Raw genomic sequence first — 18,279 nt, 5'->3', positions numbered from 1 at the left:
GGGACAAGGAAATAGATTCTATCTTTTGTTTGTGGGACCTACAAGTCACATTATAAAAAGTGTGAATACAGGAAGTGGTGGAGAATTAGGGCAATAATTTATACACAGCCCTCATAATTTGGATGTGGGATGCAATAAAATAATCCAGGGAAATTTAACACAGTGCCTAGAAGACAGTCATCATTCTTTACCAAAAGACTATTTGCCCAGGATCTAAATTGAGAAAACATTACATCCATTTTTAGTTGCATAACTTTTGCTAAATCATTTCACTTCTTTGAGTGCCTGTACCCTCATTTTTAAAACAAAAAGTTTGTACAAGGATGCTTGTAAAATCTCCCTCTGACAGTAATGCCAGTTTCCCTTAATTATAGAATCAAAGATGATCCTCCTCTTGAGCCTATTAAAATAATAATGAGGGATTTCAGTTGACAGCCATAAGCTTTGGTTTTTCTTTTGTGTGTATACACAATATAGCTTACTGTACTTTTATGTGTTAATTGGTAACTATTTGGGGAACATTAAGGAAAACAATCAGGAAATAGAACCATCCCCAAAGGTAAAGAAAATAATAGTTTTGACTTGTGTCAACTTAAAAAAGCTTAGGGAACAGAAGGGACTCTGCTGGAAGGACAATTCCAAAATAGAACCCACAAGTCTGATCATTTCATTTGTGCCCTCTGGAATTGCAGGACTCGTTGCATTCCGCTGGACAAGTCAGGGATGTTGAAATGATACATTTTGTATTAAGAAAACAAGTAGCTGACATGCTGTGGTATGTATCTTCACAGGCAGTCCTTCTAACTTTGGATTCCAAAGGGACTGTTGAAATATTAAGTCCATGATTTATTGCCCTATTTTAGTAAAAAACCACAGGACAATTCACATATCTTTTAATCAGATCTCCTTTGCTAATTATTTGAAAACCTCCAGTTTGAACATTATTGCTACTTTCCCACATCTGAGTGGTGACCGATATTTATTTATTTATTCTGAATTAAATGGTCTTGACATCTTTTAAAATTACAAAGCCTTACCCTAAAATTGTAGTGGTTTGGTGGTTGTTTTTTTTTTTTTTTTTAGTTGATTTAATCAGATATGATAATCTCAATTAAGTTGATGAAATGCAAACATTTTCTCATTGGTAAAACCCAGACATCATTAGCATGCCCTAAGTAGACCTCCCTTTATCAAATTTCTTGATTTTTTAAAAGTTTGAAGGTATTTCCAGTTGATAGCCTCATAAAAGAATACCAGAAATATCATTCAAGGGAGTATGCTACATTGATCTATTTATATTTCCCAGAAAGCTCAAAAGCTGGCATTTACCTCAGCATAACTTAAAGGTGAAAAATAATTTTAAATGTTACAGCTTTAATGGGTTATCTTACTGACACTGACCAGGAATCTTGGTCAGATTTTCATTTTTATTTATTTTTTTGCCCAGCAAGGAAAAAAATTCCAAGGATCCTTTAACATTTGGACTCCAATAAGCTGCTATAAATTCTACATAGCTATGCAAATTTAAAAAATAATAATTTCATAGGTATGAAAGGATATCTCAGACAATGATGGTTGCCCTTGGAATCCAAGATGGTGTCCTCCTTAAAAGAAAAGAGAGCTAGTGGAGGCTATCAGCTCCATGTGGACTGAGTCTGTCTGTCAGCTCATGGTCGGACCATCATCAGCCCAGTACCCAGCACGTCACAGGTGCTCAGTTAATATTGGTTGACTGGACTCAATGAATATTTCTCAATTCGAATGGCCAGGATACACCCCAGTGTGAATGTCCTCCTTGCATTGAAATTCTCAGTAATGTGTTTAGTCCATAGATCATTACTTAGTTTAGAAGCATTATAAATTAATTCTTTGTAAAAGGAAAAAAAAAAAAAAGACAGTGAAAATTCAGAGTGGATGCTTTAATGAGGAGAAAAGAAGGTGGGTAGCTTCTCTAGATATTACTGGAAGGGGGGGAAGGAAGGTCGGTTGTACCTGAAGTATGAACGCTCTATAGTGGACTTTTGCTCATGTTCCAAAATTGTCCTTCTTAAGAGGAGACTGAACAGGCCAACTTCTCTCCACATGTTTTTTTGTTTTGTTTTTTTGTTTTTTTAATCCCTTTTGAATTAGAGTCAAGGAATTATTCTCTTCCATGGAAACCATTCGCTCACCCTCAAAGGAGGGACCCAAGTTAATTTCAGCATGGAGTTGAAAACAAGCATGAAATTGTATTCCCTCGGGGCTTTTCTTTTTCACTCCTTAAAAGGTTTGGAACATTTAACTAGGAAAGTTGTCAAGAGTGGTAAACAAAAAAGCCCAATAATTGAAATGTGTCTAATCCTTTGGGCCAGAGAAAAGAATCATACTAAAAGTTAAAATTAAATGTTGTTTACCGCATTTCCATTTAACCATGTACTCTCTTGGTTTTTTGTTTGTTTGTTTGCTTGTTTGTTTTCTTTTGTTTTGGTTTATTGCCCTGGGAATTCTAAATTAATCTTTTCTTCCTTCCTGTCTTCAGTGAGTTTTGTGACTAATGCATAATTGAATAGTTCTTTGAGTAGAACCCATCTGCCAGTAAATACACCCCAAGTGAGTGTATCCTTACGGTAGTTCAAAAGCACTCCAGTTATTGTGTGAAACATCCCGCTTATGGGTGCCATTTTCACATCTCATGCAGTAGAAATCCTGGACCCGATACTCAGAGAAGTTCTTTTTTCTTATTTGGGGTTTTCTATTTCTACTTTTTGTCAGGATTCTCTTGGTTGCAAGTGACAGAAATCCATGTTAAACGTATTTATATACTAGAGAAATGCTCAGGGTAGGTCACATGAGGAAAGACTGACCATCCACACCAGGGAAGTGAAGGGATGGAGAAATGGATGCCAGAAGTCACTGGCAGCCCTTTCTATGTCTGTCTGCGTATCTGTTTTCCTGTATCTCTCCCTTTTTCTCTCTTTTCCTGTCCTTCTCCCTTCCTCCTTCCTTTCTTCTTTCTCTCTCTCTACTACTTTTCAATGTGTATTACCACTATTCTTTTCCAACAGCATGCAGGCTTCCCCCTGTCTGAAAACATAGGCATCAGCCCATCTAGGTTATATTTCTTTCTCCAGTAGCAGGTTGGAAACATCTGGAGGAAAGCCTTATGAGGGTCATGTGATTGTCTAAACTTGCAACCTTAGAGCAATCACCTGTGGCTAAGGTCAGGTTATGACTTGTCCGACTTGGATCAGTCCCTCCCCTGGGACCAGTTACCTTGGGCAAGGGATGGGAATAAAGAATACAGTAGCTCCCATGAGAACCACATTGGGCACAGAGCCAGTTCTCAGAAAACAGAAGTTCTTCTTAGAGAAGTAGTGTTGGGTAGAGAAAACCAGAAGTAAGCCCCAACTCTCTTTTTAGCGTAGGAAAGGGATAACTTACTGATGTATATATAATCCCATTGCCAGTTTTATGGGAGTCTGACAATAATGCAATATTATTAACAAAGACACAATATTAATCATTTTACTTCCTGGACCTTAAGTAATAGAAGGAGGAGAAAACAGTAAATATCGAAAGGGTAGAATTACAGTAAGAGTGCTGAGTTTTTTGGAAATAGCTGGAAAGGGTGGAATGCTACAGGGAGGGGTTTGTAGTATAGAAGAGTGGGGGAAACCAAGATTAACTGAGCACAGGATGGAAAGACATTCACATATCTGCCATATTAAACTCAGAGATGTTGTCCTTTTTAAAACACATATTCTTTGTGATTCTACAGAAACAGTGTTCATCAGTTGTATGCAAATCCATGTTTTTGAAAACATACCTGGATTTCATAATAAGGCATTTGTTTCTAAAGAAATAAAACTTAGCTTGTTAAGTGTAAACTTTTGCAGCCGAAGTAGGCACAAGGCAAGATTTATTAAAGGCACTCTCTGGAGAAGTTTCAGGGCTCGGGAGAAGGAGAACCAGGGAAGTTACGCCAGGAGAAGGTCCACACTCTTGGGCGAGGTTCCAGGACTCCAGAGAGGGGAGTCGGAGAAGTCGCTCTAGGAGGGAGTTGGCTGGGGTCTTTTATTGGACCAAGGCAGCTTGGGCTCATATCCATATAGAGTAAGGTATTTGGTGATCGGAGAGTATGGGGTGGGGGCTCCTGATACTCCTGTTTCCTGCATAGGTATTGGGTTACCTATGGAGACGTGACCTAGGCATACATCCTTTTGGCAGGAGAGTCAAGGGTTAAGGAAGGGGTGGGGGAAGGGGCTGGAAGATGGCGGTCCTGGCAGTCATTTCTGTTATTCCTCCTGCATTCCCAAAGCCCCCGACCCAACATTAAGTACCCAAACTATATAGTTTTGAAAGTATTTTTAGTAAGACAACCCATGGCTTGGACATGCTGCTTCTTTATTGTCACCAAGGTCAAGATCACTGTGGTTTTAAAACGTAAAAGATTTCATTCACAATCTTTTTCTGAGCACCTATTTTGTGTAGAGTCTGGGGTTCCAAAAAAAAGTCATTAGGAAAAATGATTGCAGTGTGCTGGCATTCCTTTAGGGAGCAATAAGAAAGCATGTGCATACAAAGGGCAGTTCTATAATTGGTATCTTTTACAAAAGCCAGGTAAGGGTCCAAGCCTAGAGTCATCTGGGTGGTCAAATGGGAGTTATCACCAAAGGCTGGCTTAGAAAGGAAAGGGGCATGGACACATAGAGACCTTCACTACTACCCACTCTTCTTAGTCAGAGAAGCCCAGCATAATGGAACTTTTTACAAATCTTGGGAATGTCCTATGTTGTGCTGTCTCCCACTCAAATGGAAATATCATCAACATAGAGAAATAACAAGAGACAAAGTATAGAAGCAGGTGTGTGCCTGAATAGTTCAGAGAGCAAAATGCTGACTAGGTTATTGGATATGATGAGTATTAGCCCAGACAGGAAATTTGGAGCCGGAGCATAACATATTTGAGAATAGAGGGTCAGTTAAGGCTTTGGTAGATATAAGAAGGAAAAATATTTGGAATGGAGTGGAAGGACTAAGGAGAGACCGAGGGCAGGAAAGGAATTCTTGGAATCCAGACCCGAGTTCGCAAAAATCTGCATCAGAATGCTGTTAACACAAAGGCTTGAAATATAGGTAACCAGAGCAGTTCACACATCTCTGTGACTCCCTAGATGTGGAAAGTACCCAAGAAGAAACTCACTTTTGAACTATGTGATGATAATCAGTGGGATAATACAATGACTTGTCTTCTGTGCATGACAAATCCTAAACTTGCTTGTGGAAATGGTGAGACCTTGGTGAGCCTTCCTCCCGTGGAGTTGGTCAAAGGCAGTAGATGAGGCTGAAATTAACTGAAGCCCCTAAAAGACTTGAGGTAACTGTAGTAAATTACCATAAATTAAAGAAAGAGATCTTTGTGTGAGAGTGGTTGGCAAAAAAGGATAGGATAAAGTCATGATCCCCAGCGGTGCATAAAGTGACCCTGATGTGCCATGTTGAACTCACAGGGGCATGATGGGATATTTTACATTTTTTTAAGGAAACAGTAACATCTGTTGGACACTACGCAAAGTACTACTATTAAGTTTGGATCTAATTGTTTCATGAATAAATAGAGCCCCCCTTTTATTTCTTTTAGCCTAAGGTACGGTGAAAAAATTATTGAGATCTCAAGGACACTGTGAAGTAAGAAACATTGTGAATCTCTGGAATAATGAAAGTTAAATCCTGAGAAATGGCCCATAAGTCCAATAACAAAACAATTTTTGTAACTTTAAAGCAAAATCAGGTGATTCCAGTGGTTCAAGTGTAAGTGTCATGGAGAAGCTGAAGCATAGGCAGCTCGGGCATTGAAACTTCAGCAGGAGCCACTGGTCTTCGACTGTAGGGATAGAAATGAAAGGAAGGTCCAACATGGAAGAAAAGTTGAGGGTTCTGGGAGGGTAAGGGAAACAGAAATGGGTTTCATGCAAAGGGAATGCATGCAGGGCAGAAGAAAGCTTAAGAGGTGAAAATGAAATGGTAGGATTAGGTCCTGCCACAGGTTGGAGAAGACAGGATGGAAAACAAGGGCAAGAACCTTCCTCTTGGAAGGCAGGGTAAGGAAACCAAGTTAGGGACCTACAAAGTGGTCTAGTAGGATTTGCATGTGTGTTCTTCCTTTTAACTTTCACAACTACCTCAGGAAGGAAGTGTTAGCCTCATGTCAGACTGGAGGGAGCTGAGTTTGGGGTAATAAAGAGAATGTAGATAAAGGGCCAAAGATTTTTTGAGACGGAAAAGAGGGAATTTGAGGGAATGTCTTAGTCTCTTACCATAGATTAAGTGGCAGAAACAATAAACACTTATTTCTCACAGTTCTGAAGGCTGAATTCCAAGATTAAAGGTGGTTACAGATCCAATGTCTGGTGAAAGCCCACTTCTTGGTTCCTAGATGACATCTTCTCATTGTGTCCTCACCTGGCTGAAGTGGCAATAGAGCTCTGCAGGATCTCTTTTATAAGGGCACTAATCCTGTCATGAGAGTTCAAACTTCCTGACCTAATCTCCTGCCAAAGCCCCACCACCGAATATGGTTACATAGGGGTCAGGATTTCAATAGATGAATTCTGGCAGGGGACAACACAAACATTCAGTCCGGAACAGAAGGTGTCTTCTAAATTGTCTCCATCTTTCTCAATAGTCTAGACAGTGCCTCTCAAACTGCAACATGAACACAAATCTCCTGAGAATCTTATTTAAAACGCATATTTGGATTTATCTGGTCTGGGGTAGAGCCTGAGAATTTGCATTTCTGTTGTGTTCCCCGGCAATGCCAGTGCTGCTGGTCTGACATGGTTGTACTGCACTTTAAGTAACAAGATCTAGAAAGCCAACTCATTAGCTAGGAGTCTGTAGAATAGTGCCAGGTGTTTAGGGTACTTGATAAATATTTGTTGGATGTGGCTAAATTGAACAGTTTAAATAAAGGTGTGTGTTCCGGGAGCAAAGTGGGTGGGAACTCTTCCAGAGAAAAGTAAAGACCAAGGACAGATGTTCTGAGGGAAAGACAATGAGGAAGGCCAGGGGGTGCAGCAGTCAGGGAAATTCTGTGGGACTCTGAGGGAGTGTAGTGCTGCCAGTGGTCTAGGGGGTGACACCAAATCAAAATAAAAGTCAGATTTGGGTAGGGATGAGGGCCGGAGGTAGAAGGAAAGCAAGACATTTGAGCAGGTAGGGGCATAATCAATTAGAGAATATTCTGGATCAGGTGAAGGATGCAGACGACAAAGTGGAAACAGAAGTATGAAGGCCGTTGAAATCAAAAGTGCTGTTGGGAGATCTAACAGTGGTCTGTAGAATGAAGACAGGCCCTCGGAGACCCCCCAGATCAGGCAAAGTATCTAAATCACCAGAGATTTTTTAAAATACTGACTTCCAGTCCCTTCCCCGAGACATTTGGAGTCCGCATTTTTAGGAAGCTGCCCAGCAGTGGTTCTGATATTGCAGTCAAGGTTGGGGAGAACCCTTTTTTTTTTTTTAATTATTTCTTTTCAGCGTAACAGTATTCATTGTTTTTGCACCACACCCAGTGCTCCATGCAATCCGTGCCTTCTCTAATACCCACCACCTGGTTCCCCCAACCTCCCACCCCCGCCCCTTCAAAACCCTCAGATTGTTTTTCAGAGTCCATAGTCTCTCATGGTTCACCAGGGAGAACCCTCTTAACTCCTTAGAGTGAATGAGAGAGAAGAAAGATCTTGTGGGGAAGGAAAGGGGCCGAGTGCACACCCTCAGCTAGAATAGAGATTGCAGGACTCTTCAAGGAAATTTCCAGAGTCTTTGCACACCAACATTTTACATCTAGACAGCTTGATAAATGGCACTACAAAGCCGTAATATTTCATGATTTCTTTAATTGTGATGGTCATGATCAGGCAATCTCTTTTAAAAGATCAAATAGATTTTCTGTTGGCCCGAGTCCCAGTTCATATTTGTCCGATTTAATCCACTTCACAGACGAATGCATCAAATTTCACGTTAATGTTAAGTCAGTGTGCCTACTTTGTTGTAGTTCTCTAAGAGAATTTCTCCCTTAAGTTTTTATCCTCTTACATAAGAAGGTTTGTTTTTTGTTTTTTTAAAATAATAATTTCTAAAATCATAATGAAAAGAGCATGGGGTAGTGGTGAAAGCTACCAGCCACAGAGCCTGGTTTCTTGGGTTTGCACCTAGCTCTGCCACTTAACCCCCTCGGAGGCTGGGGGCCCAGGACCTGAGCCACGCGTGTCAGTGACTTCCTATGTAAAACGAAGCTAGAAGCACAACCTCACAGGGCTTAAAACTCCTAAGACAGTGCTGGCCCTACCTAAATCAGTGATGGAAGTTTGCTGGGAGCATTTAGGCCATTCCCGTTGAGAGTTACTACTGAAAGATATATATTTATGCCATCCCATTGTCTGAACCGTCCCTGTTTCTGTGGAGTGTTTCTGTAAATTCCTGGTCTATATTATTCTTGTCTCAGACTGGAGGGTGGTTAGGGGGAGGTGTAACACTGTGAAGGGTATTAAGGAGGGCGTGTGCTGTAATGAGCGCTGGTGTTATACGTAACGAATGAATTGTTGAACACTGCATCAAAAACTAATAGTGTCGGGGAGCCTGGGTGGCTCAGTGGGTTAAGCCACTGCCTTCAGCTCAGGTCATGATCTCAGGGTCCTGGGATCGAGTCCCACAGCAGGCTCTCTGCTCTGCAGAAAGACTGCTTCCTCCTCTCTCTCTCTCTGCCTGCCTCTCTGCCTACTTGTGATCTTTCTCTGTCAAATAAATAAATTCTTGAGACGCCTGGGTGGCTCAGTTGGTGAAGCCACTGCCTTCGGCTCAGGTCGTGATCCCGGAATCCCAGGATCGAGTCCCGCATCAGGCTCCCAGCTCCATGGGGAGTCTGCTTCTCCCTCTGACCTCCTCGCTCATGCTCTCTCACTGTCTCTCTCTCAAGTAAATAAATAAAATCTTTAAAAATAATAATAATAATTAAATAAATAAATAAATTCTTAAAATAAAAAACAGTGTATTTACTATACAGTGACTAACTGAACATAATTAAAAGAAAGAAAGGAAGGAAGGAAAGAAGGAAGGAAGTTAGTTTGCTGATTGTTTGCTGGGACTCTGATTAGATTGCTTTGTCCCTGTTGCAGCAACAGGTCACTTACCCTGCGGTATCTGAGAATCTCCATCACTGGCTGACAGCAGTGGGGGACTTTCAGAGGAAGCCCACACCATCTGCTTGGGGTTCCAGTCAGAAGGGTAGCGTCCAGTTGCCACCACTGCCTGAGTAATGGCAGAAAATTCTATAGGTTCTTCATGTGAAACAGAGAAAGAGATGGGATTGGAAAGCAAAATGACCCTCATGTAACTGATAAGCATTTAACTGAGCACCTACTGAACATTAGGAATGGTGCAGAGGGCCAAGGATATGCAAACACAGACAATGGTCGCTGCCCTCTGCAAGTTTGGTTTGGTAAGAAAATTGATGCAAAACAGTGAAAGAATTGCTTTCATGAAATGCATGAAAATTCAGGGGTACCATTCTATAGAGAGAATTTCTGAAGGTCTTTGGAAGTTACCTGCACAAGGATGCAAACACTGGTTTCTTTTTCTTATTTTTTTTTTAAGATTTTTTTTTTTTTTTTTTTTTTTTTTTTTTTTGACTGAGAGAGAGGTCACAAGTAGGCAGAGAGGCAGGCAGAAAGAGGAGGGGCGGGGAAGTAGGCTCCCTGCTGAGCAGAGAGCATGATGCGGAGCTCAATCCCAGGACCCGGAGATCATGACCTGAGCCAAAGGCAGAAGCTTAACCCACTGAGCCACTCAGGCGCCCCCAAACACCGATTTCTACCTAAGATGGGCAACTCATGGTCCTTGAGGCAAACAATGAATCTGGTGGAAACCCACAATTCCAATTCACAGTTGATTATAACTTATATTCATATCATTCTCGTGTGATTTTGAGCTTCACTGTATCTCCAAGAGACAAAAGCAGTGATCATCCCATTTATAACCGAGAACATGAAGGTTCAGAAAATGTAGCAGTCTTGACCAAAATCATATTTTTGATGTCCTGGAGTGGGGACTGGAGCCAGAATTTCCATGTTACTTGTCATTGCACTGAGCTAAGTTGCAGAAACCAGGACAATAATCTAAGGAGTCCCGTTTAATTACAAAGGAGATAAGAGGAAGACGTTCATATTAAAACCTAGAAAATGTGATGGTTTTAAGTTATGTCCGCTTGGCATGTTAGATGCCTGGTAACTGTAGCTATTGTTAAACATCCATCATTGCTTTCTAAACACCAGGCACTGCTGTCTGGAGGATCCAGTGGAGAGGATGCTTTGTTTGTGATCATGTAAAACAGCAAACACATTTTCTTTCCCCAGCTTATTCAAAAATTGACGGATGTTGCTGAAGAATGTCAGAATAATCAGCTGAAGAAGCTCAAAGAAATCTGTGAGAAGTAAGCCTGCATTCTCGTTCCAGTAGCCCTATGTCTACCGATGTGTTGCACAAAATCTGCTATTTATTTACCTTTTTTCCCCCCTCTTACTTCTGTTTTGACTTCAGAGAGAAGAAGGAGTTAAAGAAGAAGATGGACAAAAAAAGGCAGGAGAAGATAACAGAAGCTAAATCCAAAGACAAAAGTCAAATGGAAGAGTAAGGAGAAAGAACCCCTTCTCCCCTACCTATCTCCTGGGATTATTTTATTCAGTTCAAGATAGTTTTTTTTTAAGATTTTATTCATTTGGCAGACAGATATCACAAGTTGGCAGAGAGAGAGAGGGGGAAGCAGGCTCCCCACTAAGCAGAGAGCCCAAAGTGGGGCTTGATCCCAGGACCCCAAGATCATGACCCGAGCCGAAGGCGGAGGCTTCAACCCACTGAGCCACCCAGGCACCCCCAGGATAACATCTTCTTACCCACCTAAAGACCCATCTGTGAAATTTCTCCTCTAATTAACCTTTCCAAAGTTCCCTTTTGTAAAGTTTTTAACATATGGAAATCATAGAGCAGTTCAGCAAAGATCTAAGGTGCACCCAGGGATCTTTCAGATAAAGATGGAGTGAAGAGTTGTCCTTGGGGGGGGGGGGGACCAATCCTCAGTTCCCATGCTGTCCGGCCACATTCCCAGCATTTAGCAAAAACAGAGCTTGCTTGTCCGTGGGCCGAGCCTGCCTTCTGTCCAGAGCTAGCAGGTTGTATCTTTCTTGCAGCAGCAATGAGAATGTAGAAAGTTCTGGAAACTTTCATCTGACAGTCCCAGGTGCACCTATATGTTGATGCTGAATGATGTCATATAATGATCTAGTTCTCATTTGCTCTTAGGGAAAAGACAGAGATGATCCGATCATACATCCAAGAGGTGGTGCAGTACATCAAGAGGGTACGTCAGTTAATCTCTCTGTTTTGCCAACCACATATGAATGTGTGAGCCTCTGAAGGGAAATGCTGAACCTGGTATCCATTTATCACCAGCACCTGGGAGAGCTGCTTTACAGAGCAGCTGTTCTGTAATCAGTGTTTCTGCAAGTTTAATTGCAAACCTATAGATAAAAAGGGTCATCGAAAAATAGATGTCAAGAATCCTTTCCAAAGACAGGAGCCCAGAAGTATAAGGTCAGTAGGAGAGCCCCCAAAAGAACGTGTAGTTGTCATCACTGCGAGGAAAGATGGCCACCTCCAAAGGCACTTCTCTGTTTTTTAAGTTGATATTACAGAAATTTTCAAACATTAACAAAAATGTGAATTTTTACTAAAACTACATAATTTATAGATCACCCCCACCTGGACGCTGTGTCCCCATCACCCAGGACCAACATTTACCAACAGTCTCCTGCACTTCTAAGGACAGTTCTTGCTCAGGATATGAAATAATTCAATGTATGCCATAGATCTGAAAAGCTTTCAGTTTTTTTCTGAAAACATTCCCTTACACATTTAGATGAAAATGACTTTCTTTGTTACTTTCTTGTAGTTAGAAGAGGCCCAAAGTAAACGGCAAGAAAAACTTGTAGAGAAACACAAGGAGATACGTCAACAGATCCTGGACGAAAAGCCCAAGGTAAACTGAACCAAGTAATAACATGCAATAACTTCATTTTCTTTCTGTTCAATTAAAATAAGATCTCTGTAGGGCATGTACCTTGCACACGGTCTTTCAGAGCTGTTTCTACAGCGTAAACTCCTGTATCTTCCTCAACCATGGTGAAAATCTTTCCAGCGATATTCAGTACACATTTATCATCTACTGGTGAGCTTTACACAGTGCAAATGCTCAAACCTAGATCCTGACATCTTGGTTACAGTTGGTCTGCAGTGTGGTTCAGATGTCTTTAAAGTACTTTCCCTCTCTCCCTGCCAGAATAGAGAGAATTAGTGGAATTAACCAGGCCTCTTCGGTTCTGATAAAATATTGTAATGGCGGACTCTGTCCAGCAGAGGACGCTCTGTACCAAAATCATCCTGGTTTTTAGCCAACAAAATGCTCTCATAAACCAGAAAAAGAAAAAAAAAAGAACAAATCTTCCCTCTACCCCTATATAGTAGTATATTGTAGCTCCTCTTTAAAATTACCTTATCCTTATTGTTCAGTCAAAATCAACTGTTTTTCATTAATATTAAATTTACACAAACTGATCATCTATAAATCAAATACTTGTAGGTTGGCAAACAGCATCTTGATTTTAGATCATTACATACATTTTGATTCATCACTGAATATTTGTCTGTGAAAAAATGTGCTTTTCAGTTTTATTATTTTTCTATGCACGGTTAAAAATATCTACTCTAAAAGGTATTGCTGTTCCATACAAGTACTCTATGAACCTGCAAAGTTTAAATGCTGTTTTCATTTCATTGTATAGTCCATTCATCAATTTACTGCTTACAGAATTTTTTGTGGCTCATTCTAAATATATCTTTACAGTTATTTCTGCTCTTCTCCTTTTGTATTTATTAGACAGGAGATTTATTTAATATTTTTAACTCCTGAAGTTTTTAGGCCTGGAAATATAGATGAAGCAGTAATGAAAATCTGAGAATTGATAATTACTTAAACATGCTGCTAATTTTTATGTCTTTATGTAAACATGCAATTTGAATATTCTTAGCCATCATTTTGAGTTGATTATGCATTAGTAATAAGTTTTAGGATAATTTCAGAAATTGCTATATTTTCCATTTAGGATTGATCTTTCAAAATGTTTGGAGCAAAAGATTCAGGTCTAGCTGGAATTTAAGAAACACATTAACACCTTAATAATCAGTCCCAGGTGATATATTCACATATATACATTTTTAATCTATGCTGTCTAAAGTCACATGTCATTACTTTGTACACTGACATAATATACCCTGGTTATGACTGCTATCTCATTAACCAGTTTTTGTATTTGAAAGAAATATATGTCTTCTGAGATATTGTTGTTCCCACAGTTTTATTTTACTTTGTTTTTGTTTGTGGTCTAAAATCGTCAGCTACTTGTCTCACAGATACAATGCAATCACATATGTGTTTTGATTATATAACTCACTATTTAAAAAACCCTACAAATAGATTCTGTTACTGCACTAGGTTATCATGATTAAATCAGCTTTGGTAGGTGTTAAAGCACCTGTAAACTTCTGCACTTAGTATGACTACACATTAGAAGAATAAGTGTTGGGCAGCTTATTAGTCAAGGTGCATTCTGTAGCAGTTTTACAGAAAACCCAATTAAAACTGGCTTATACAATAATAAACTTAGTAAGTCATATTATTGAAAGTTCAGACATGTCACAGTTTGAGGATTGGTTAATCTAACAGCTCACCAACCTCATCAAGAGTCCAGGTATTTTCAGAATCTCTACCATGCCATCTCACTTTGTTGCCTTTCATGCCTGAGCTGTAAACCTATAGTCACAAGATAGCTGCCATAGCTCCATGCATCACAACATTACATAAAACCATTCAAATGCAATGTCTTCATCTTACAGAATTAAGGAAAACTTTCCTAAATCTTCCTGATACCCTTCTCCCCATTGGCTAAGTTTGTGCCATATACCCATTCCTAAACCAATCACAGGCAGGTGGGTGTCATTTGCATGTCATTGGTTTAGTGCAATTAAGGCTCACTCAAAAGGGTGAAGAGAAGTCCAGCTTCTCCTCAGTATCATAGTCAACAGGCACCTGAACAAAACTGATGTTTTGTTATCAAAGAAATAGAAATAGCAATTAGGTAGATAATTAACAGTGTGTGCCACTACCATATTTATACCAATTTCCCATTTCTTCTTTTTTTGGTCCTTAGCAAGAGGTCTGAAGTGTTTCTATGAATTTATAATAGTTCCTTTGCCTTCATTTGTGTTTTGTTTTATTTGTAAAATTCTGGGCCTGTCTGTACATGATCAATTTAGTCTGCCCCAATATAGCTAATAATCAGAATCAGTGGTGCTATGGACTGAATTGTGTCCTCCCAGAATTCTCATGTTGAATCTCTAACCCCCAAAGTCATAGTATATGGAGAAGAGGCCTTTTTGAGGTATTAAGTTTATTGATTCTATTTTTATTTTTTCATTTTTATTGATGTATAGTTAATATATAGTGTTTATATTAGTTTTAGGTGTACAATATAATGATTCAACAACTTATACATTACTTAATGTTCATCATGATAAATGTACTCTTAATCCCCTTCACCTATTTCTTCCATCCCTCCACCCACCTCCCCTCTGGCTACCACCAGTTTGTAATCTGTATTTAAAGTCTGTATTTTTTTTTGTCTCTTCTTTTTTTTTTTTTTTAATTTGTTTTGTTTCTTAAATTCTACATATGAGTGAAATTGTATGGTATTTGTCTTTCTCTGTCTGCCTTATTTCACTCAGCATAATTCTCTCTAGCTCCATCCATGGTATTGCAAATGGCCAGATCTCATTCTTTTCTATGGCTGAGTAATATTCCATTATATAAATATACTTAAATTTTTTAACCCATTCATCTATGGATGGACACTCAGGTTTCTTCCATATGTTGGCTATTGTAAATAATGCTACAGTAAACATAGGGGTGCAGGTACTTTTTCAAATTAGTGCTTTTGTTTTCTTTGGGTAAATACTCAGTAGTGGATATACTGGAGACGCCATACTGTTTTCCTCAGAGGCTGTACCAATCTGCATTCTTACCAACTGCGCTTGGGGGTTCCTTTTTTCCACAGCCTCATCAGCATTGATTTCTGTTTCCTTCATTTTTTACTAAATAGGAACAACAGTGATATCTCTCTGCTTTTCATCCATATTGCCCTTATTACAATTTTGTGTCTGGATTTGAAGGTTGCCCTTGGAGATTTTTGGTTTCATGTCAAATGAAAGCATTTATTAAGAGATGCTCTTCAAGGCTTAAGAAATGTTGTGCTTTAGGGGCACCTTGGTGGCTCAGTCGGTTAAAGCCTCTGCCTTCGGCTCAGGTCATGATCCCAGGGTCTTGGGATCGAGCCCCGCATTGGGCTCTTTGCTCAGCAGGGAGCCTGCTTCCCCCTCTCTCTCTGCCAGCCTCTCTGCCTGCTTGTGACTTCTGTCTGTCAAATAAATAAATAAAATATTTTAAAAAAAAAAAGAAACATTGTGCTTTAGAACCATGACTTTAACAGTAACATAAGAAATCATGACAGTTAATATTGTAGGACACCATGGCTAATCAAAGGAAATGTCTGTGATAAGAAGGAACAATAATAAACAGTGAAATGAATAAGATAAAATGTAGGTTATGTGGAGAAAGCACAAAGCACAGGGAAGCAAATATAGGCAAGTGAAAGTCCAGACCGGCATAGCATTCATCCACACTCCTGTAATTGTTGGATGTGGACCAGAAATAGGATAGCACTGGCTTTGAAATAATCCCTCTTCACATCCAGTATCAGAATGGCCTTTTAAGGCTAGACAAAGATATGAGGGAAATTAACAAAAGCAGAAACAATAAAGAAAGAACAGTAACTCAAGGGAATGAGACCAACCAGCAGTATTTATAAAAGGTTAACTGAGTCAGTTGCATTCAGTCAGAAATATGAGAAAATTGAATGGTTTCATGACATCTAGAAATTTATGAGCTGTTCCATCCCTGAATGTTGGACAAAGAAATTGAGTTGACTCTATAGTAGGTAATATTAAAAATAATTACAATCTTTCTATGAAGAGGAAAGCATGACAAACTTTGCCAGAGATTACTGAGGGGAGTAGAGTTCTTTCTTCAAGTATTTTGAGATGCAATGAGCAGTTTTATACCTCGAAAACAGTAATGGCTAATCTTTTGCCTACAGCAAGTAGATACACTACATGGCATCATATGTCTTCCCATTTGTTAATTTCTTTCACCAACACATCAAATATAATCATTTAGTTTCTCTTTGTCCACTTATTCTAACTAATGTAATAACGTGTTTAATGTTCCTAACCTCCTCCAAAACAGGGAGGAAGCTATTTTTACATGCCTCTATTTTCCTAGTATTACTATTTTGAGCTGTTCTGAACCACAATTACAAGCTGCAGAGTTTTCCAAGCCTTTGATAACCAAACAACTCCTTGAAAATTGAACAAGTGTTTTTTTAACAAAAGAAATTTGAAAACCCAATTGCTGAAAGACAACAGCTCTTCAAAGACAAGGAGTTCTGGCTGGATGTAGAGAGAACTACATATGAAGATTAATCCAAAGTGTAACCTTCTAACCTTTTACTCCATCATGGGCTTATGATCTGTAAGTATCAACTCAAGTTCCTAAAATTGTTACCATCCTCCAATAGAACAGTTGGAAGACAATGGGCATCAGTCAAGACCATTTCATTTCCACACTGGGACCAAGGACTTCCATTCTACTGGCATATATTTGGTAGAGAACCAAATTTGGCCAGACACAGTGTGAAAATTTATTTTAGAATGTCCAACTTTGTGGCATGCACTAGGCCTTTTTCATATATAAACTATTTTTCCCCCACTAAAAAAGAGATCAATGAGTCTATTCCTTTTGCATGTAATTCGAGGGCATTGGGGAAAATGGAAGTAGGTGATTTCTGAAAGAGGCAACTCAATATGATGTAGAATTACACTATGTGTTCCTGTACATAAGTCCTTCCGAAATTTCTTAAGTTACAAACAGCAGTAGACATCCTTGAAAGAGAATACCCAGTTCCTTTTCAGTTAAGTTCTACAATCTGAAGAAATGTTCAGTTGCGTGTATCCTAGCAGTGAAATATTTAATTCAGTCCCTGAGGGTATGCTATTTTCGGCTTTGTTCAAGGTGTGTCTTTTTATGAAATCTATAGCTGCAGAGTCCTTAAGATGGATGCAATAAACCCTACTGATTATATAGGTGACATAATTGGTTTCCTTGGGATTTCCATCTCTGGGTTTGCCAAGACCATTAGGAAAAGTATATATGTGTACAAAGGGTGACAGAAGCAACTGACAACCCAACTGCCAGTAGAGAGAAACCATACCTTCTATGGTCACGTCCAACTCTGAACTGATTGATTATAAAAAGGACACTCTGCCTTTCTCCTGAACACTTTGAAAAGATTTATTTAGCATGTTGAAGCATCATTAATCAGAGTTGCCCCAAATCTGCTGCAAATATTCCAATGTATATTGATTACTTTGCAGCCACTCATTCTCATTACAAGAAGAATCATCTTTTGAGAGGACTTTTTAATGAACCATCTCCATAACCTCATAAAACAGTCAATAAATCTGGAATTTACTCTTTCTCTGACACTTAATTTGTCTTTGATACTTCTTAGAACACAGGTTTTCTTTTTTAAATTGAGCTCATCAATAAGAGAGAATTTCAGGAAGCTTTAGGGCATTTTAATTTATAGCGAAAGAACATTTCATCATGTGGCCTACTGGCTCTTATTTTTTCCTCTACCAGGGGAATACAGACTGATTTTCCTCATTTCCCTGACACCTTTGAATGAGCAGGATGAGTGACTCATCCCTCTGAGTGAAGTTTGTCTTGTCAGATCTACCACTGAGCCCTGAGACAGAACTCTCAATGAAGTGATTTCAGTCCTGCCTTCCCAGTGTTCAGGGAGAAAGAGACTAGGGCATTTAAAGTAAAAGCTTCTTCCTTACATAATTCATTTGTGTGTTCCCTGATCCTTTGCAACTTGACGGGGGAAATGTGGATCCTCCTTGCCATCACCCATTGGACCTCTTCAACAAAGCCAGACCACAGAGTGCAAATTGTTGACTATGTTTTGCTCATTGTCAAGACTTGGTAGGCCCAACCAATGGTTTGTTTTTTGT

At 39.4% G+C, this 18,279-nt stretch overlaps 1 protein-coding gene across 3 annotated transcripts in view; it reads left to right on the top strand.

The window, feature by feature from the left end:
- PLCB1 (phospholipase C beta 1) overlaps positions 1 to 18,279 on the top strand; it is a 679,075-nt gene that overhangs the window by 582,130 nt on the left and 78,666 nt on the right. For all 3 annotated transcript variants that reach the window (XM_082744416.1, XM_082744417.1, XM_082744418.1), the window contains exons 28-31: positions 10,392 to 10,468; positions 10,576 to 10,665; positions 11,335 to 11,392; positions 11,984 to 12,070. In XM_082744416.1, coding sequence (XP_082600542.1) covers positions 10,392 to 10,468; positions 10,576 to 10,665; positions 11,335 to 11,392; positions 11,984 to 12,070 — 312 coding nt within the window. The remainder of the gene's footprint in view (positions 1 to 10,391; positions 10,469 to 10,575; positions 10,666 to 11,334; positions 11,393 to 11,983; positions 12,071 to 18,279) is intronic.

Source organism: Mustela nivalis (assembly GCF_964662115.1).
Source record: "Mustela nivalis genome assembly, chromosome: 8".
Lineage (NCBI taxonomy): Eukaryota > Metazoa > Chordata > Mammalia > Carnivora > Mustelidae > Mustela > Mustela nivalis.
The sequence above is the reverse complement of the archived record's forward strand: the minus strand, read 5'-3'. Positions and strand labels throughout refer to the sequence as shown.